The sequence below is a fragment of the Oncorhynchus tshawytscha genome, linkage group LG10 (assembly GCF_018296145.1).
Source record: "Oncorhynchus tshawytscha isolate Ot180627B linkage group LG10, Otsh_v2.0, whole genome shotgun sequence".
NCBI classification, from domain to species: domain Eukaryota; kingdom Metazoa; phylum Chordata; class Actinopteri; order Salmoniformes; family Salmonidae; genus Oncorhynchus; species Oncorhynchus tshawytscha.
In genome coordinates this window covers 26,255,069-26,277,029 of record NC_056438.1, presented here as the reverse complement: position 1 = coordinate 26,277,029, position 21,961 = coordinate 26,255,069, and the positions used below count along the sequence as shown (strand labels likewise).

Sequence of the window (21,961 nt, the reverse complement as noted above, 5' to 3'; positions counted from 1 at the left end):
TTCAGTCCCCTTCCAACTCCCTCAGTCTTTCTTCTATTGTCTGTGGATATGACAGTAACCGTATAACCTGCATTTGTCATAATCCCAGAGAAACGGGCTTCTCTCTCATTACTCTGTCGCAAGTGTTTATGGAGCACACATATTAACTCCCCTTAAACAGATCCAAGTCGCAGGCAAAGCAAACAAAGGAATGGCTGGAAGCACGGAGGGAGCTCACTCTGTCCGGAATATAATGAACAGGGCCACAGTCCTCTCCAAATGTGTATTTTAGTGCTCTAGTGTCCAGTCATTACAGGTGGACAAACACTCTATGGCCCTGGAATGCCAGTGGTAAAGCCAGCCTGAAGCAGCATAAGCAATCAAACGCTGTGTCTCCTTGAGTGTGCTACACACTGATTTAAAGATTTTTTTTTTTTTTCAAAACATTATTATTGCATTAATATTTTGTATCATGGTCAAAAGGTATTTGAACCTTTTTGAATGGTTCTGTGTTCATTTCACACTTATGCTAAACTAAGTGGCTAGAGTTAGCAGGTCCATGGAAAGCCTCAAAGGTGCATGAGTGCGTTCAGACACCCAAAGAGCTCTATCTAGAATAGAATAAACGTTGGACAGACTTTTTGCAGTTTGTAAATTGATGTCATTTGAAAAGAGACTGCATATCATCTTTGGTAGAGACTTTACCCATAATGCAGGACTATTTCAAAGTCCTCCTATTTGAGGAGTATAGCAGCACAAAATTTGCTCTTTTGACCCCAGGAAGACTTGTGGTCTCTAAGGCACCAGCTAAAGGGGATTCAATAAAGACTAAAGAATGTACACTGAGTGTACAAAACATCTTTCCATGACATAGACTGACCAGGTGAGTCCAGGTGAAAGCTATGATCCCTTATTGATGTCACTTGTTCAATCCACTTCAATCAGTGTAGATGAAGGGGAGGAGACAGGTTAAAGAAGGATTTTTATGTCTTGAGACAATTGAGACTTGGATTGTGTTTGTGTGCCATTCAGAGGGTGAATGAGCAAGACAAAAGATTGAAGTGCCTTTGAATGGGGTATGGTTGTAGGTGCCAGGCGCACCGGGTTGTGTCAAGAACTGCAACGCTGCTGGGTTTTTCATGGTCAACAGTTTCCCGTGTGTATCAGGAATGGTCCACCACCCGAAGGACATCCAGCCAACTTGGGGAAGGATCGGATTGGAGCATTGGAGTCAACATGGGCCAGCATCCCTGTGGAATGCTTTTGACACCTTCAAGAGTCCATGCCCCGACGAGGCTGTTCTGAGGGCAAAAACTCAGTATTAGTGTTTGTTATACTCACTGTATAGTGTTTTATGTGGGAACAATAATGGTTATTTGCATTCAAAATGTTATTTTGGTCAGGGCTGTGAGATAGATTTGTAGATGAACCAACAGTTTGCTTTAAATGGTCTCGCTTGACTATCTGCTAGACAACACATGCCCGGTCAGGGCGTGAAATGTCACCCCTGTCACTTGAGAGAGGGTAAGACAGTCATGTTGATGCTCTCGGGTTCTGCCAGTGATATTTCCATCGTATGGCCCTGCCACCGCAGAGATATCTCTGATATCTGAGTGATAGGGATTCAGTATACTACATCGAGTAATATCGACTATCGAAAGAAAGACAGTGATTTGACAGTGATAGACCCTGTTCGAATACTCCTAATGTATCTTTCCTTCCTCGCTTCCTTGAAGTAATCACGAACCAGACATTACTAGATGGGTTTTTAGCAAACTTGCCATTGCTTTCAACAGTTATGGCATGTCAGATCAGTGATTACTTCAGGGAAGCAAGGAATAAAGGATGCATTTTAAGAGTATGTGAACAGATAATTGCTGTTGTAGTATAAACACTTCAGCATTTCAAACAGGATAGTACAGTAAAACTCCAGTCCAGGTTAGCTGCTTCCTCTTGTACCTCTATCCCAACAGCCCCCTGTGTCTTCTTGGCTTGGCTTACATTCCTCTGTGGCTTTTGGCTTGCATTCCAAGTGGCACTCTATTTCCTACATAGTGCACTACTTTTGGTCAAGAGTAGTACACTATATAGGGAATAGAGTGCCATTTGAAACATAGCCTTGTTGTTTTTCCCAGTGTCGTCGTTTGGATCTGCCTGCAGGGCTCATTGTAATTGCCAGCATACTGGCATGCTGCGTTTATTGGCCAGCTTCAAGTTCCAGACTGAAAGGAGAACAATTCGCCAATCTGAGAGAAAATAATCAGTTTGGTGCTTTTTCCTGGCTTCTGGCAACTGTTTTACCCCAGCGCCATAGGCCCCCTCATAACTGTTTTACACACTACTGAGGCATGAAATTGCACATGAATACAGGCCCCATCTTTTCAAGCCTAGCACAGACACTGTACTGTGTGGTCGACTGTTTTTGAGTAGCCTAAACAGGAAATTACATGGTATTTTAGATGCTTTATGCAAATAGCCCTTGAATGGATTTTGTCTGTTCAGATGATGCACAGAGTACACTGTCAGGTTTGAAGTAGACAGGATGTGCATTTGTTTGTTTATTTGTCAGGGACTCTCACAACGGTTTGGGATGGATCGCATCTGCGCTCCGTCCCAAAACAGATGTCAATTGCGTTCAGCACAAAATGTCTTTAGTCTTCCGAGCAGTGCCTACAGTAGCAACAGCATCTGCTGATGCCTGGAGAAACAAATAGGAGTGAAAATATTTTCCTCGAAGCGATGCTATCACACCATTAAGAAACCATGCGCACTGTGGTTACCGTTCCCGCTGTCGGTGGTGCGTTCTCCTCTCGGGTCATCAGTAACAGAACAAGGAATGTGACACCGTACCCATTTCTAGGTGTAAGTCCACCTGGAGTGACAAAGCAAAGCAGGCCTCTCAGCTAGGAAGCCTGCAGTGTAACTGTGCCCCTCAAAGCATACCCGTCAGACAAGGAAGTGCAAATTGAGACGGATCGGTTCACTTTTGTTCAAGTTAGAGTATACCGTACCCGTTCTCTTGTCTACTTTCTATTCTAGATATTAACTGGAGGCGGAGGGCTATGGCTGTTACGAGTTGGCCCGAAGTGCAAGGCCATCTACCTGTCTCACAAAGCAGTGAGCTAACCCTTTAGCTCCGAAAGCTTTCAGCAATGGAGAACCACATTGATTAAAGGGCACAACCATTGTTAGACTAATTAGCAATATCCAGAAACAAACACTTGAGTTTAGCCTTCAGCCCCGCACTTAATTATCAAACACACACGTCAGATTATTTCTAAATGACAGCTGAAGTGTCGTTTTGTCAATGGGAAAATGCGTTGCCTGTTGTGACCTAAAATGAAATAAACATGAGTCGGTTCCACGGTGTGTTTGGTTCTCTGAACAATGATTGCTTTCATGTTTCGTCAGGTTCATTGAATAACCTTCGAAAGTTGTTGTGGTGGGGAGTTCTGAAATGATTATGACACACAGCTCTGTTGTGTTTCCCCAAGGTCTGGAAGTTCATGTGCACTCACTTACTTACTAAACGTTCCTTCTCCGGGAGTTTTCAACGTAACTGGCTTCAAGGGGGTTGTTGGCTGGCTGGCTGGCTAGTGTGACTAGAGCCTCCCTCACTGAGTGCAAAATCACATTTTGGGTTCTTTGGGAATGAAAGGTTATGGCATGGAAAATCCTGAAACTTTACTAAATTGTAATTGCTGGCAGTTTATTTTGGCCGCCTCAATCTCAGACTGATCAGAGCTGCATGAGTACACAAAAGCTGCACGTGCACACACACACACACACACACACACACACACACACACACACACACTGAATGCTTATAGAAACCACAAGGTTGAGATTTTATGCTGGATCCTTTGTTTGCCCTTTCCAATGGTTACATGATGAAGGTGCCTGCTATTAAAATACACTTGAATGAATATCTATTTTAAGTGTCAATCCACTGGGCACACACTGGTTGAATCAGCGTAGTTTCCACATCATTTTAATGAAATTACGTTGAACCAACCGTGGAATAGAAGTTGATTTGACGTCTGTGCCCAGTGGGAAAGAAATCGAATCACTGCTTTTTGATCAAATTAGAGCCGTTAATCAAGCATGTGTCGTCTTGTCTTTCAACAGTTATCCTGCTGTCTGCGACTTTCTACAACACAATAACTTATTATCGGTCATTCGAGCCCATGAAGCACAGGACGCTGGGTAAGTCCCCCCCCCCCCATCGCTAACTGTTACAGCCGTTCACCTTGGTCAACTATGTCGCTTGAGCCTAGCCAGGAAACCTGGGTAGGAATCCTGCGCTTGCAAAAAAAATAGTGTTGAATTCAACTTTATTGAGTTTGGTCGTCAGTGCCCCCTCAAAGGACCGTGACACCCTTGGTAGCAAGCATGCCATAATATTTGAGAAAAGGGCTGATGAGGCAGGGGCTCCTCCTCAAACTGACAGAAGGCGTGTCACCCTGTTTGTTTACTGCTCCTCCACGAAGACTGTCCGGCCCACTCAAAGAGAAAAAAAACAGCTTGACCTACTAGCTAGCCACAGATCTAGGATCAGGTAACCCTTCCAAAAAATGGATTTCATTAGTCCTCGGGCCATCGTGGACTTCATACACATAATAATAATGTGTTACATCCACTGTACATAATCTAGCAGACACTTTTATCCCGAACAGTTATGCATGCATACATTTTATATACAGATGGTCCTGGGAATCAAACCCACTATCCTGGCATTGCAAGCACCATGCTCTACCAACTGACAGCTACAGAGGACCACACTGTGCTGCAGAAGACCACAAGTACAGTTTTAGGTAGTGTTCTTGTAACAGTGATGGTGCTGATGATGTTGTCTCTCCCTCTAGGTACCGCATGTACAGGAAGAGCCAGACGACAGGGTTTCCTTCTCTCATCACCATCTTCTCAGCACCCAACTACCTAGACGTCTACAACAACAAAGGCAAGCAAAGAGTGAATCGTACTCATTACCGCATTAATTTGTTTATTTGTTATGGATCAGTTACCACTTGCCAGTGGAGGCTGGGGGACTATAGGAGGACGGGCTCATTGTAATGGCTGGAAAGGAAAACATGGAACCGAGTCAAACATGTGGTTTCCATATGTTTGATATGTGTAATGCAGCTCCGTTCATTCCATTCCAGCCATTACAATGAGCCCTCCTATAGCTTCTCCCACCAGCCTCCTCTGTTGTATGCTGCCCTAGAGTTAGGCTTCGCTCAGCCAATGAGATAAGATTTGGAAGGATGGCCTCGCGACACAACCTGACTCTATTGAACTAGTTTACGGTTGAAGTTGTCAGACACGGATGTTCATACAACATCACAAAGTAAATCTCTTTTTAAAGTGCATTTTAAATCACAACACACTTTACAGTGAAACAAAAAAAGTAAAGCGAACAAAGAAAAACAGTACAGAGAATCCACAATTGAATCACACTGTACTTGACACAGTGTGATCAGATCAAATGTATGCTTCCTCTACATTAGAGAGAGTGAAAGGGAGAGAGAAAGGGGGAGAGAGAAAGGGGGAGAGGGAGAAAAAGGGAGAGAGAGAAAGGGGGACAGTGAGAAAGAGAGAAAGAAAGGGGGACAGTGAGAAAGGGAGAGAGAGAGAGAGAGAGAGAAGGGGGACAGTGAGAAAGGGAGAGAGGGAGAGAGAGAAAGGGAAGAAAGAAAGGGGACAGTGAGAAAGGGAGAGAGAGAGAGAAAGAAAGGGGGACAGTGAGAAACGGAGAGAGAGAGAAAGGGGGGAGAGAGAAAGGGAAAGGAAGAAAGGGGGACAGTGAGAAAGGGAGAGAGAAAGAAAGGGGGACAGTGAGAAAGGGAGAGAGAGAGAAAGAAATGGGGACAGTGAGAAAGGGAGAGAGAAAGAAAGGGGGACAGTGAGAAAGGGAGAGAGAGAGAAAGAAAGGGGGGACAGTGAGAAAGGGAGAGAGACAGAGAGAAGAAAGGGGGGACAGTGAGAAAGGGAGAGAGAGAGAAAGAAAGGGGGACAGTGAGAAAGGGAGAGAGAGAAAGGGAAAGGGAAAGAGAGAGAAAGGGAGAGAGAGAAGGAGAGAGAGACAGTGAGGGAGAGAGAGAGAAAGAAAAGGGGAAGGGGACAGTGAGAAAGGGAGAGAGAGAGAAGGGGGACAGTGAGAAAGGGAGAGAGATAGAAAGGGAGAGAGAGAAAGAAAGGGTGACAGTGAGAAAGGGAGAGAGAGAAAAAGAAAGGGGGACAGTGAGAAAGGGAGAGAGAGAGAAAGAAAGGGGGACAGTGAGAAAGGGAGAGAGAAAGGGGGAGAGAAAGAAAAGGGGGACAGTGAGAAAGGGGGGAGAGAGAGAGAAGGGAGAGAGAGAAAGAAAGAAAGGGGGACAGAGAGAAAGGGAGAGAGAGAAAGAAAGGGGACAGTGAGAAAGGGAGAGAGAGAAAGGGGACAGAGAAAGAAAGAGAAAGAAAGGGGGACAGTGAGAAAGGGAGAGAGAGAGAAAGGGGGAGAGAGAGAAAGAAAGAAAGAGGGACAGTGAGAAAGGGAGAGAGAGAAAGAAAGGAGAGAGACAGTGAGAAAGAAAGAAAGAGGGACAGTGAGAAAGGGAGAGAGAGAGAAAGAAAGAAAGAAAGGGGGGACAGAGAGAAAGGGAGGAGAGAGAAAGGGAGAAAGAGAAAGAAAGGGGGGGACAGTGAGAAAGGGAGAGAGAGAGAAAGGGAGAGAGAGAGAAAGGGAGAGAGAGAGAAAGGGGGAGAGAAAGAGAAAGAAAGGGGGACAGTGAGAAAGGGAGAGAGAGAGAAGGGAGAGAAAGAGAAAGAAAGGGGGACAGTGAGAAAGGGGGAGAGAGAGAAAGGGAGAGAGAGAGAAGGAGAGAAAGAGAAAGAAAGGGGGACAGTGAGAAAGGGAGAGAGAGAGAGAAAGAAAGGGGGACAGTGAGAAAGGGAGAGAGAGAGAGAAAGAAAGGGGGACAGTGAGAAAGGGAGAGAGAGAGAAAGAAAGGGGGACAGTGAGAAAGGTAGAGAGCAGGCACACAGTGCCGTGGTTCCAAAACGTTTCACGCGTCTCTTGGGTTGGGTGGGGATGGGATGGACTGGCTGTGGTCCATTTGGCATGCAGTGTCCCAGCACACTCTGGAGGAGGCTGGACACACAGACAGACCTTTATGAAGTGAGTCAGCACAAAAAGTCCAAGAGCGACTCTTTTTGTCCAATCGGGGAACCACAGGGGAATTCAGGGAGAGAATGGGAGAAGGGAAATGGGGCTGTTTTTGACACACACACTCATGGGGGCATATTTTCGCATAGGTGTGAATTGGGGCAAAGCCCGGTGATGAGTTTCCTTGCGGGCATGTGTCAGGATGGTGTGTTTGAGGATTTACTGCAAGGACATCTACAGAAGGAGAGCGGTTTGGAGTTTTTTTGTGAGCCTTACAATGGCTGATGTTCATAGCCCTGTCCAGGTTGTCTTTGTTTTTGCTTTGATGTTCCCTAATCTCAGCCCACCTTGATATCTGATCCCAGCTTTGCCAACTCAAAGGTAAAGAGCTTTAAATAGCTGACCTTCTGAAGCACATTCAGGAAAGCATGCCATTACTCAGCCCGGGCTCCTGCACAACTAGACCCCCCCCCCCTCCATCCCACTCTTTTAGTTTTATTGTGCATTTAACGCCGATTGCGTATTTCTTCAGAGTTTTAATGTATTTAATAGGGTGCTCAGTTTTCTAGGATTCTTTTCTTTTCTCTTGAAACAACATGGGATTCTTCACCCTATAGTCCTACAGACGTTCTAACTAAGGAGTTAAGAGGAGTACATTATATCATTTGTTATTTCTGTGAAGAACCGCCCAATGAGGCATATAATATGGTTCGAATGGGACAGGGCGCCCAATTGAAATGCAAGTGACCGTAATAGATTGAACTTCTCTCGTCTTGGACTGGGATCTCGGTTGCGAGTGCCGCGGTCTCGTGATTGATGGCCAATCGATGGCAGCTGTAAATCTAAAAGGGGCCAGTCAGCTAAGCCCGTCAGTCTTTGCAGAGAGGGGGGGGGGGTTGCCAAAATCAGATTAACCAGCCTCATCCAAATCAGTCTGCGGTCAGTGTAACCTCGCTCAGAGTGGAGGTTTGGCAACCCTGACAAAGGCAGGAACCCCCCAGCCGGTGGTCTCGCAGGCAAATAAATCAAATAAAAAAACAGGCCACCATTCCCGAGTCGGCATAATGCAACAGCCAAATAACTCTTCCTTTTTTTTTTTAAGGGTTTGATCAATCGTGGAATCGGATGGTTCCGTCACCGAGCTACTCGGGTGGCTAGTCTACACGGTCTCATGTCAGGGGTCAAGTTGTCTGCAGCCACATAAGCTGGAGCTGAGTGATCACTCGGCCAATGTCCCCCCCTTCTCTCTCACTGACCTGTAAACATGAAAACTGTCTGCTGAAAAACAATATGGGTGGCAAGTTTAGTCGCTGGTGTCAGACAGCTTGGGTTCCTCCAGTCATGAAGACGGGGAATGACACCGCTCCCCAAGTCTATTTCGGAGCGGCAGAGGATTGTCACGCAGTGAAACGAGAACTGAGGGGTTCTCCCCCATCGGAGACAGTAGCTCCTCATACCCCAGAATCCCCTTGTCACTTGAATTCCCAAGACGTGACTAGGGGCTTAGTCGCCGTTCCCATCTTGGATTTGGGAGGTGGAGTTTGGTTTTATTTGAGGAGAAGAGGGTTAAAGCTACTGTGGTGTGATACTGTTGTGATATAAGATATAAGATATGCTTGTGGCAACTATTTATACTTCTAGTACAGTTTATCAGACCTGGGCTCAAAGGAATCTATCTTGTTGAATGCTATATTGGCAAGCTGCTCAACTAAAACCAGCGACTGACCCTTCGCTGGGCCTGCCTCTTGGACAGCAGTTACGCATATCCAAAAATGGCACACATAGTATCAGACGTTTACTGGATTTTCCCCTGCCATATGTTGTTGATTGAGTTTAGACCGTTGGAAATGTGACTGGGAGACAGATGGGAATAGATGGACGATTTGAAAGTGTCAGACTGGGGATTCAGGCTTGGGTGTTGCGAAGTTGTGTTGATCACAAGGTGAAACAGTTAGCCTACCTGCCTCCAAGACAGTCACATAGTTCCCACTCTATCCTGCTATTCATTGACAGAATGAAAATAGAGATGGAGATGGATGGAGATGTGCTGTTGCTCTAGAGAGGGCTGGCTCAGAGATATGGCCGAGGTCAGAGTTCGGACTCTGTTTCCTGTGGGATTGGCATGTGGCCACATGATCGGTGCTGAGCGTAGAGTAAATAGTAGGATGGCATTCCCGAGGCAGGACTACAGGGAACAAGGGAATTTTCCGCCTCGTCACAGTTGACAGCGTGGGGACCTTCTCTGGTAATTCTCCAGGGACACCCCCCCCCCTCCCCCCATAGAGTCAGAGCAAGTCTGAGCATAAACGGGTATGTTCTCTGTTCTGTTTTCCTCTCTGGATTTCTGGTCGGGTAGCTGGATGGGAATCTTGGCATGAGAGGACCAGTTAACCAGTAAACGTTCCTAGTCCATCATTATCATTTACTCACCATCCTTTTGTGATTTATCTGATTTCTTAGAACTGCAGTTATGATCAAGACCTCAATTATTATTGGTCAATGACATTGACAACTCAATCTGCTTTGTTACTCTAACACTGTACTCTGTAGCCTACTGTATTGTTCCACTGCAACAGTGATTTGACAAGAAACTGGATTAAATATGTGTGGGATGATAAATTCATAAAAGTCAACTGTAGTGGAAAAAAATGTAAAACAGTCAATTTCCCTCTATTTCCTGTCTACAGCTGCTATATGAGTGGAATACAGAGAAAGTTAGATAGAAAAGCAGAGTAGGGCCGTCCGCTTGTCAGACAGACAGTGGAGGAAGCATTAAGCCAGAGGAAGGAACTCTCAAACTTCCACCCCTCGTCCCTCCAGACAGAGGGGATCAGAGAGCCGTCCTCGTTAAGAAGGGAGGAAAACCCTTCTCGGCAGGCACTCGTCTGTGAATAATGTATGAGAGGGCAGACAGGCGGGCGTCGCCATTACCGTATTAGTGGGTTTTCCTGTTAGAGCAACCCCACGGATGTTCTGGTCTTCCCCCAAGAAGCACTACAGTAGTAGTTAGCGTTATTAGAGCAACAGAGATGCCCGGTGGTTGTCTGAGGAACTGCAACCAGACTTAAATTAGTTTGAAAATGTATATCGTCGTTTGTGAGTGTTTTATTAATTTATTAAAAGCAAGATAGCTAACACATAAGTTATGAAAATATGGTCCCTTCAGGAATCAAAACCAGAATGCTGGTGTTGCAAACAACAACCAACTGAGCTTAATGCTTCCTCCAATGTCTGTCTGTCAGACTGCGCTACTCTACTTTTTCTCCATCTTCTATCTATCTTCTATCTATTAGCCGGCTACCACCCGGGTTACTCAACCCTGCACCTTAGAGGCTGCTGCCCTATATACATAATGGAATCACTGGCCACTTTAATAATGGAACCCTAGTCACTTTAATAATGTTTACACAATGCTTTACTCATTTCATATGTACATACTGTATTCTATTCTACTGTATTTTAGTCAATGCCACTCCGACATTGCTCTTCCTGATATTTATGTATTTCTTAATCCTGTTATTTTACTTTAGATTCGTGTGTGTTGTTGTGAATTGTTAGATTCTACTACATTGTTGGGAGCTAGGAACACAAGCATTTTGCTACACCTGCAATAACATCTGCTAAATATTTGTATGTGACCAATAAAATTTGATTTGATTTTGAGCCATGTAGAATGGCTGGTTGCTTGGTAATGACGTAAGAGGGAAAAGTATATTTATATACCAATAACTGCGTAGGAACACTATATATACAAAGCTATGTGGACAGCCGTTCAAATGAGTGGATTCAGCTATTTCAGCCGCACACGTTGCTGACAGGTGTATAAAATTGAGCACACAGCCAAGCAATCTCCATAGACAAACATTGGCAGTACAATGGCCTATATTGAAGAGCTCAGTGTGGCACCATCAAAGGATACCACCTTTCCAACAAGTCATTTTTTCACATTTCTGCCCTGGTCAACTGTAAGTGCTGTTATTGTGAAGTGGAAATGTCCGGGAGCAACAACGACTCAGTCGCGAAGTGGTAGGCCACACAAGCTCACAGAACAGGACCGCCGAGTCCTGAAGCACGTAGGGCGTAAAAATCACCTGTCCTCGGTTGCAACACTCACTACGGAATTCCAAACTGTCTCTGGAAGCAACGTCAGCACAAGAACTGTTCGTCGGGAGCTTCATGAAGTGGGTTATCACGGCCGAGCAGCCATGGAAGATCACCATTTCAAGAGCACCAATGCCAAGCGTTGGCTGGAGTGGTGTAAAGTTAATCGCCATTGGACTCTGGAGCAGTGGAAACGCTCCAGAGGTGGATTTGTGCTTTCAGAGTTTGTGTGTGTATCTAAGAGAAGGCACAGTAGCTCATAACAATGGCTGTTGATACTGAGGGCTGCACCACTTACTTGCTCCAACACCCGCTCGTCTCACCGCTGTCTCGCCACTACCACGCAACCCCACCCCTCACCAAGCCCAGTGAATGTTAGTCTGTCTATCTGTAGCTGTACAGACCCATGACATGCAGATGGCTGGCATGCCGCGTTTGATGACTTGCTATTCTCAAACCCCGCCAGGAGACGCAGGAAAGTCCCCCACCGGGGCCCAACCTCGGTGTCAGCTTCCCCCCCCCGAATCGGGCCACATTGGCTGGCTGTTGGTGGTGGAGGTGGGAGGGAGAGCAGAGGGCTGTATAAAGGGGATGAGGCAACAGTGTCTGTCTGTGTGGTTCCCTGGCCTGTTGCAATGTGATAACACACTTTGACTTATTTAGACAGACTAGGTCAAGGTTCCCCAAATGGTTTTATTTGGCCCCCCAAGTTTTCAAGTAAATTTTGTAATTTTCATTGTTGGACATAAGACTTGTAAACACCAGGAAAACAGCTCTGAGTGATTTTAATTTATGAAATCTGTTCCCAAGTATTCCCATGGACAATAGAGAGACTCGACGTGGTCGTATATACAAATGTAAGCAAGGTTTGATATGATTACGTTTCAGTCAAACATTATATCTCTTTCTGCTCCTTGCAGTCAATTTGCAGTCTACAAATGATTTGTAGTTATGTTCCAGCACCCGACACAATCCGACTAAGAAAAAATCAGCCAGCTGCTGAATCTGGAAAAGGTCATTGGCTCAGGTCTAGGTCAGATCCTAGTGGAACCGCCATGTGAGCCAATGTAGCAAAATCTCATATAGTTTGTTAAGTCAAACATGTCATCATGTATTTTGACATGTTTTTTCCATAATCATTCTAAAACGTCCATAAGAATATGTAGATTTTTCATAATACAAACAACTGTTGGATTTGTTTGTTCGTGATTATACAGTATGTGTTTCTCTCGTAAACAGTCTAAGGTTTCAACTTGTTATAGATACGTCCTCGGTTTCTGATCCCATTTTTGGTACGTTGCAATTGCCTCCCGGAGAATTCAGCCTTTTCATGCATGTTGGCACAGAAAAAGCTTGGTGTATGCACATTCTTATGGACCTCTGGAGCGGTATTGCATACTGTGGATAATGTGGTCAACCAAAGCACTTCCTCCCGGTTCCCCAATAAACTATGTCCCTTGTTTTATCTCACGTGGATCTTACAAGTAGATTTGCTGTGTTTCTCAAAATGTCTCTGCCTCAACTTTTCCTATCAACATGCCAATAGGGATCTCCAATCTGTCTCTCTGTCTCTGTATCCCCCCCCCCAGCTTACCTCTCCAATGATCTCTCTCCCTTTCTCTCCTTTCACCCTCTCCCTCCATCCATCCATTGTCAGAAGTGTATGTTTTCTCACTAAGGAATGGAGGAGATCAGTCCATCAAGCCCATATGCTGAGCGAGTTGTTTTTTCCTGCTTTTATTCATGTATAAATCCCTGTAAATGATGCTGGGACTGTTGTGGTGGGGGCTTGGAATCAATGTGACATAGCATTGAAATCAAATCCAATCACATTGTATTTGTCACATGCACCTTACCGTGAAATTCTTACTTACAAGCCCTTAACCAACAATGCAGTTAAGAAAAACAAGAGTTAAGAAAAATATTTACTAAATAAACTGAAGTAAAAAATAAAAGAGCAACAATAAAATAACAATAACGAGGCTATATACAGTGACTGTGCATAGATAATAAACAGTGAGTAGCAGCAGTATATAAAAAGGGGGGGGGGGTCAATGCAAATAGTCTGGGTAGCCATTTAATTAGCTGTTCAGTAGTCTTATGGCTTGGGGGGTAGAAGCTGTTTCGGACCTAGGCTTGGTGCTCCGGTACCGCTTGCCGTGCGGTAGCAGAGAGAACAGTCTATAACTAGGGTGGCTGGAGTCTTTAGGGCCTTCCTCTGACACCGCCTGGGATAGAGGTCCTGAATGGCAGGAAGCTTGGCCCCAGTGATGTACTGGGCCGTACCCCCTGTTGCGCCTTGCAGTTGGTGGCCGAGACGATTCCAAACCAGGCAGTGATGCAACCAGTCAAGATGCTCTCGATGGTGCAACTTTAGAACTGAGGATCTGAGGACCCAAGCCACATCTTTTCAGTCTCCTGAGGGGGAATATTCGACTGTCTTGGTGTGTTTGGACCATGATAGTTTGCTGGTGATGTGGACAATAAGAAACTCTTAACCTGCTCCACTACAGCCCCATCGATGAGAATGGGGGTGTGCTCGGCCCTCCTTTTTCTGGAAGCGCAGAGGATGGGTTTAAAGGGCCAGCCGTGTAGAACAGGCACACGATGCAGACTGACTTTATATTTTCACTTAATAACGCTGTTTTAATTGCTAGGTAGAACGTCCCTCGTGGTATAAAACTGACAGTTATGAGATGGATTTACGGTTTTATGGACAGTTTTATAATACACAATATGGATGTTTTAGAATAGAAGGCACTCTAAATGCATTCATAATTAATTTGTACACCAGTGATTTGATCAACGTGTTACAATAGAAATTGGGTTAACACTATACTTAATGCATGCAGGTATAATTCATTATGATGCAGTTATAATGCATTGTCAGACTTGTCATGAACATGTACAGTATTACCCCATTATAATGTCTTGTAATAATCTCATAATGATCCGGACAAACTAACAGCCAGTTTGGAAACTATGCACAGAGAGACATAACATACCATAAGCCTTGTTCTAAAGAAAGTTATAATGCATTATACCTGGATGCGTTTAATTGTCAGATGTCTCATACACACCCCCTCTCTCCATGAGGCTGTTGAGGAGGATGTAATCTCTCATGGACAGACTATGTAAACATAAACGGTACCGTAGCATCTGTCAACAGACTGTGGGATCCAAAGGCTAATGAGTCATTTTGTTCAGATTTTGCGCAGGTTTTATCACAGGTCATTTGGACAAATGCATGTTTTAGCATCTTTCAGAAGGTGAGGGGACATTTGGCCCATATACTTGCCTGTAAGTTGCGAAGAGAGAGGGTATCACGGCTCAGGAGAAGACCCAGATGCAGACAGTTTTGAAATAACAATGGTTTATTACAAAAACAGGGGGGCAGGCAAACGACAGGTCAAGGGCAGGCAGAGGTCAGTAATCCAGAACAGAGTCCAAAAGGTACAGAACGGCAGGCAGGGTCAGGGTCAGGTCAGGCAGAATGGTCAAAACCGGGAACTAGAAAAACAGGAACTAGAGTAAAACAGGAGTACGGGGAAAACGCTGGTAGGCTTGACGAGACAAGATGAACTGGCAACAGACAAACAGAGAACACAGGTATAAATACCTTGGGGATAATGGGGAAGATGGGCAGCACCTGGAGGGGGGTGGAGACAAACACAAAGACAGGTGAAACAGATCAGGGTGTGACAGAGTGTAGAGCATCTGACCTAAAGGGATTTTAGTTCTTGGTTAACCGAGATTAAGGAGGATATAACTTTACAGAAAGAAATGTATTGTGTAGAACATAAATGATTATCTGACACATAGAACAGGTCATCATGTCAGCTCTATTCATTATATTTCTGCCTGCAACATACAGAGTGTTTCCTGTCCCTGAATTCATACTTACAAAAATATTTAAAAAAAATAATATTGAAACTTAAATGACTGAAGTAAATATTTAAGTCAATCTAACTTGTGTTTTGTCTGTTCCTTATAGCTGCAGTGCTGAAGTATGAGAACAACGTGATGAACATCAGGCAGTTCAATTGCTCCCCTCACCCCTACTGGCTGCCCAACTTCATGGACGTCTTCACCTGGTCCCTGCCCTTTGTTGGGGAGAAAGGTGAACGGGACACACGCACACGCCCGCACGCCCGCACGCACTCACACACACACACACACACACACACACACACACACACACACACACACACACACACACACACACACACACACACACACACACACAACAATGCCTCATTTCATGATTATGATGGCAGAATACATTTAGGGAACTGTTGTTGTGGCTGTTATTAGTACTCAAATGCAGTCACATGCATCGGTATATGTGGATATAGTCATGCCTAACAATACAACAACCAGAAATAACAGTTGAGATGACCAATTATCACGCCCAGTGGTATGTGTGGCTGTAGTCATGCCTAACCTACAGTATCAACCAAAAATATCAAATGAGATGTGTCCATAACAATTATCGGTCCTGTTTTATTTGAAGTTCTTCTTATGAAGGCTTCATAAAGCCTTTACATGGGCTTCATAAGCACAACATAGATGCTTCACAAATGATCTATAACCATTTATCATGCTCTTTAAAGATTCATAATGTGGCATAACTGTGTGACATAAGCATCAATTTAGTTGTTCACATTGATCTTTTATAGAGCATGAAATACGGTTCTAGATGATTTGTGACCCATTTATGCAGCGCTTATGACGCCTATATGAATGTGTTATGAAGTCTTCATAAGATAAACTTCAAATAAAGCGGGACCAAATTATCACATCAAATGTCATTCAGCTTAATGCCGTAGGGTTGTCTCTCTCTCATTCTCTCTCTCTCTCTCTCTCTCTCTCTCTCACTCTCCCTCCCTCCCTCTCTTCCATCTTCTCTCTCTCTCTCTCTTTCTCTCTCCCACTCCCTTCCTCTCTCTCTCTCCATCCATCCACCCCCCCCTCTCTCTCTCTCTCTCTCATATTCAAATTCAAATTGCTTTATTGGCGTGAGAAACATTGCATAAAAATTGTCAATGCATAAAAATGTTTTATGGAAAATAAATACAATTGTAAATAACAATGAAATAAGATAGTAATAATAATTGAAGAAGAAGAATAACAACAATAGAATGACAACAGTGGACAGTAAAACAAACATAGGATAAATAATGAGGACAGTAATATGCTAAACATGTCAAATAACGGCAGATAGCCTAGCGGTTAAGAGCTTTGGGCCAGTAACGGAAAGATCACTGGTTTGAATCCCCGAGCTGGCAAGCTGAAAAAATGGTCCATTATGCCTTTGAGCAAGGCAGTTAACACCCAACGACAACTGCTCCCGGGCGCCGGTGAAGTCGATTAAGCCCCTTGCAACTCTGATTAAGAGGGGTTGGGTTAAATGCAGAAGACATATTTGGGTTGAATGCATTCACTTGTGCAACTAACTAGCTATTCGCTTTCCCTATTACTACTCAAATGAATGCTACCACCACCGCTGTTATTTACACCAATGCCACTACTATCCCTACTATTATCATTACCATTACTATTTATCATTACTACCACCAATGTTTCAACCTACTACCTACTGAGACTATTACTACTATTATCATCACCACTACATTACTACTACCACAACCATCATCATTACTACAAGTACTACCACCACCATTAAACTACTACCATTACCCCTACTACCACCATTAAACTACTACCATTACCCCTACTACCACCACTACCACTACCACCATTAAACTACAACCATTACCTCTACTACCCCTACTACCCCTACCATTACCATTTGGAAAAATAATCACTGCAACAATAACAACAATAATAACAATAATAATAAGCATCACTGCTTACTCGTACAGATTTAGTTACTCAGTGTCAGTATTGTCACGATGCCAGAATTTGGACTTCAATACTGATACCAGGTATAGTATCACAAACTCGATACCATCACGATTCTCGATATCAAAACCATACTAAAATGATACCACAGCAAAAAAAGAAGGTGCATTTGGAAAGTAACCAGACCCCTTGACCTTTTCCACGTTTTGTTACGTTATAGCCCTATTCTAAAATGGATTCAATATAATTGCTTTCATCAATCTACACACAATACCCCATAATGACAAGTGAAACAGTTTTTAAAAACATTTTAGCAAATGTATTAAAAATAAAAAGAAGAAATACCTTATTTACATAAGTATTCAGACCCTTTGCTATGAGACTTCAAATTGAGCTCAGGTACATTCTGTTTCCAATGATCATCATTGAGATTCAATTGATTGGACAATTCAATTGATTGGACATGATTTGGAAAGGCACACACCTGTTTATATAAGGTCCCGCTGTTGACAGTGCATGTCAGAGCAAAAACCAAGCCATGAGGTCTAAGGAACTTGGAGACAGGATTGTGTCGAGGCACAGATCTGGGGAAGGGTACCAAAACATTTCTAACGCATTGAAGGTCCCCAAGAACACCGTGGCCTCCATCATTCTTAAATGGAAGAAGTTTGGAACCACCAAGACTCTTCCTAGAGCTGGCCATCCGGCCAGACTGAGCAATCGGGGGGGGGGGGAGAAGGTCCTTGGTCAAGGAGGTGACCAAGAACCCGATGGTCACCCTGACGGAGTTCCAGAGTTCCTCTGTAGAGATGAGAGAAACTTCCAGAAGGACAACCATCTCTGCAGAACTTCACCAATCAGGCCTTTGTGGTAGTCTGGCCAGACAGAACCAGTCCTCAGTAAAAGGCATATGACAGCCCACTTGGAGTTTGCCAAAAGGCACCTAAAGACTCTCAGACCATGAGAAACAAGATTCTCTAGATTTTCTGGTCTGATGAAACCAACATTGAACTCTTTGGACAAGCGTCACATCTGGAGGAAACCTGACACCATCCCTACGGTGAAGCATGGTGGTGGCAGCATCATGCTGTGGGGATGTTTTTCAGAGGCAGGGACTGAGAGACTAATCAGGATCAAGGGAAGGATGAATGGAGCAAAGTACTGAGCGATCCTTGATGAAAACCTGCTCCAGAGTGCTCAGACTGGGCAAAGGTTCATCATTCAACAGGACAACGATCATAAGCACATGGCCAAGACAATGCGGGAGTGGCTTCGAGACAAGTCTCTGAATGTCCTTGAGTGGCCCAGCCAGAGCCCGAACGTGAACCCTATCAAACATCTCTGGAGAGCTGAAAATAGCTGTGCAGCGACGCTCCCCATCCAACCTGACAGAGCTTGAGAGGATCTGCAGAGAAGAATGGGAGAACCTCCCCAAATACAGGTGTGCCAAGCCTGTAGCATCATACCCAAGAAGACTCGAGGCTGTATTCGCTGCCAAAGGTGCTTCAACAAAGTACTGAGTAAAGGGTCTGAATACTTATGTAAATGTGATATTTATGGGGGTTTTATTTGTAAAAAACTTGCAAAACCTTCTAAAAACCTGTTTTTGCTTTGTCATTATGGAGTATTGTGTGTAGATTGATGACGAAAAAAAGCTATTTAATCAATTTTAGAATAAGGCTGTAAAGTAACAAAATGTGGAAAAAGTCAAGGGGTCTGAATACTTTACAAATGCAATGTAATCCATCATGCCAAGTGGAATCAAAAACATTATTAAAATCAACAAATCATGCAATACTTTCCCTCTGTTTTTCTGATGAACATGCTGGTTTATGAACATGTGTAATGTGTATGCGGTCTGCTGTTCTGTGTTTGGGTAGAAAACCAATTTGTTTTTTTGCTGAGAACTCTCTCTCTCTCTCGCTCTCTGCAGTCACTGAGATGCTGGTCAATGTGTTAAGCATCTGCTCCAATGATGAGCTGACGACTGACGAAGAGATCGATGGTAAGTCTGTGTTCACAGCAGGGGAGCAACTTTCACTGAAATTACATTTTTTTCTCCCCCTCCAGTTATATCATTGGAATGTGATACAAAACGAGGCGACGGTGTGGCTTTAGGACCATGAGTACGCCTCCAAGCGGTCGAGGAGACTGATTGGAGTGTTTATCGGACTGGATAACAAAAATAAAAAATAAGTTATGTCCCCCACCCCCCACTTATAAAACCAAAGTTGCATTCCCTGGTTCACAGGATGATGTGCCCTCATTGCCACGACACTTTAGACACACCCAATTCCCTTCCTCCTTTTTACATGCAGGTGCTCCACTTTCTCAGCTCCACTTTCTCAGCTCCACTCTCAACCATTGATAAGCATGCAAATGGATTTGCTAATGACATGCCATTGCTAATGACATGACCCTTGGGATGGTGAAATGAATATGGGGAAGTAAATGAGTGGAAGGGAGCGACTGTATAGAAACTGAGAATGGGGAATTGGGCATGGAAGGACCGAGATCATTATGGGGTTGTGTCTCTCGGTGTTTGACTAGACTTCCACTAGAGGGCAGCCTCGACCGATGGAACATTCATCAGCTCCACAAGTGTACATTTTACATTTGCTTTCTTTGGATCCACAGTAGAACATGACAGTGCAAGATGCTCACATGGATTTGCACGCCTTTTTATTCTAATGGTAGCTATTAGCTACTATGTAACACAATATGTTACAAAAGTCAACACGTGCCACATTTCTATTCAGGTTGCGTATCTATGGGTGGAACACACCGTGTTCCTGGTATTCAATGCCTCCTGATTTCTCATTCCATTCATTCCTTATCTTACAGCTCATTCAATTGGGTTCCATTTAACACTAGTAGGCTCCATTGTACAACATAATGGCCAGAGGCATTCTCTAGGTAGAGATGTTTTGGAACACCCATTCCTAGAAAAGCCCTTTAGATACTCCAAGTCACACACGTCACCATAACTCTATAGTGAGGGGGAAGGAATGCTTAGGTCATATCCTGTTCCTGTATGGCCGGAAGTGGTGTGGTGTAGAACATGGATTCTAACCATTGACCCTAACGTTACTAGTTGACAGTCACTCCTTAGTCACTTACAACCTCTGTGACTTAGTCGCTAACATCTCATCATTTCCTCATTTTATTTTCTCAAATTACTTTCTTCAATAGTTTAATATCCATTGTGTCGATGTTCATGTTCTCTGCATTATGTATTTCTGTTTCTCTTCTCTCGCTCTCTCATTTATCCCTCTTTCTCTTCATCTCTGTCTCACTCTCATTCTGTCTCTCTTTCATTTCTCGCCTTCTCTCTTTCTCCCCGGTGCTGTGATTATTTCACACCTTTGGTAACCTCATTTAATGTGTCCTCCTTCTTTTCTGTTCTTCCAGAGTTTTTTTTAAATAATCCATTGCTTTTCTTTATGCTGCCTCTTTTCTCTCTCCTCTCCACCTCTTCCTCCTCATTGTCCTTCTCATTCGCTTTTTCTGTAATTCTTCAGCTGTCCATCCACTGATCTGTCATCTTTTCTTTTCTCTTCTGGGGGTGTTCTTGAGAAGGACATCTAATATATGCCCCCAAGAAAGGTACAACCCTCAGCTCTACTGTCGTGTGCCAATATACCTTTTTTTTTTTGGTGGTGCTTGCTCAGGCACATGCACTTTGGGAACCAAATGACTAACACAATACATAAATGTGTTGTAACATTTATGCTCAGTTTGGTTACGGATGTTGATATTGATCAGTCAAAATGTCAAATGTATTGATCTAATTTTTTTTTTTAAATGACAGACATACACCCCAATTCAATCAATCGCAGATCAACTGTGCTGTAGGTTCACTCAGAATGTTGACACAATACAGTTTTCTTTTAACGGAGAGGTATAGTTTTGCGTGTTAAACAGCTTGCATGGTGTGTTGGTTTTAATATGGTTAACTTAAACATAGCTTTCCTGCAGTACAGTTATCTGCACTTGATTGAATTAAAGCTAGCCTATAGCTTCAATAGAAACAGTGTAGTGTTGTCAGTCCTAACACACCATATAGACCAGTGGTCACCAACCGGTTGATCACGATCGACTGGTCGATCTCCAAGCCATTCCTAGTCGATCACCAAACATTTCTGTAAAAAACCCAACGATAAAGCCAAGCGTTCCTATTTTCGTTTCACACTGTTGACGGTAGGTGCACTTCATTCAGAAGCCCTAGCGCTGGGAAGGCAAAGTGTTTTTATTTTGAAACATTTCATGTGTGTGAAGGTAGAACTCTTACCCGTCAAGCCCAGAAAGCAAATCAAGTGCACCTATAGGCCTAACCCTGGCCAATCAGATAGCTCAGATCACTGTATCTGCACAGTTTCCTTGCGCCATGGACTGTAAAAAGAAGCCCCGAACGTACAGAAAAGTTGATCATGTGATATTTCAAAACTTTTAAAACCATGACTAGAGAGAGACTCAACGAATACACAAAAGAACTGCTGTTTTTATGAGTAAGTTCGTGTTTAAGGTGTTATTCAGCACTGTCACAACTTTGTTCAACAGTTTTATAAGCTATAACATGCGCATTTCGATAAGCTTGCATTGTTATTATTTGCAACTTGTGTCTTTTTTAATATCAAGGAATATTGAACTTTCTCTGATCATAGGAGTAACAGCATGAATTGGTGCATGAGGCAGAAGTAATGCAGTGCGACTTAAGTTTCGCCATCAGCTGAAAGACGGTGTCCCCTTTTCTCAGAGGAGGGCGGGAGAGAGGAGGGACGGTGAGTCGGGTGAGAGGCAGCCTCACCGGTGCTCCCTCCCTCTGCTCAGACTGACTATCAGATGCAGGCCATCAATCCAGAATAAAAAGCA

General features: G+C 43.9%; 1 protein-coding gene across 6 annotated transcripts in view; it reads left to right on the top strand.

The window, feature by feature from the left end:
* LOC112261010 (serine/threonine-protein phosphatase 2B catalytic subunit alpha isoform) overlaps positions 1-21,961 on the top strand; it is a 95,871-nt gene that overhangs the window by 55,095 nt on the left and 18,815 nt on the right. For 3 of the 6 annotated variants that reach the window (XM_042328424.1, XM_042328425.1, XM_042328428.1), the window contains exons 7-11: positions 4,108-4,185; positions 4,845-4,939; positions 15,219-15,344; positions 19,023-19,094; positions 20,669-20,695. In XM_042328424.1, coding sequence (XP_042184358.1) covers positions 4,108-4,185; positions 4,845-4,939; positions 15,219-15,344; positions 19,023-19,094; positions 20,669-20,695 — 398 coding nt within the window. The remainder of the gene's footprint in view (positions 1-4,107; positions 4,186-4,844; positions 4,940-15,218; positions 15,345-19,022; positions 19,095-20,668; positions 20,696-21,961) is intronic. The other 3 variants (XM_042328429.1, XM_042328427.1, XM_042328426.1) reach the window with 1 other exon arrangement.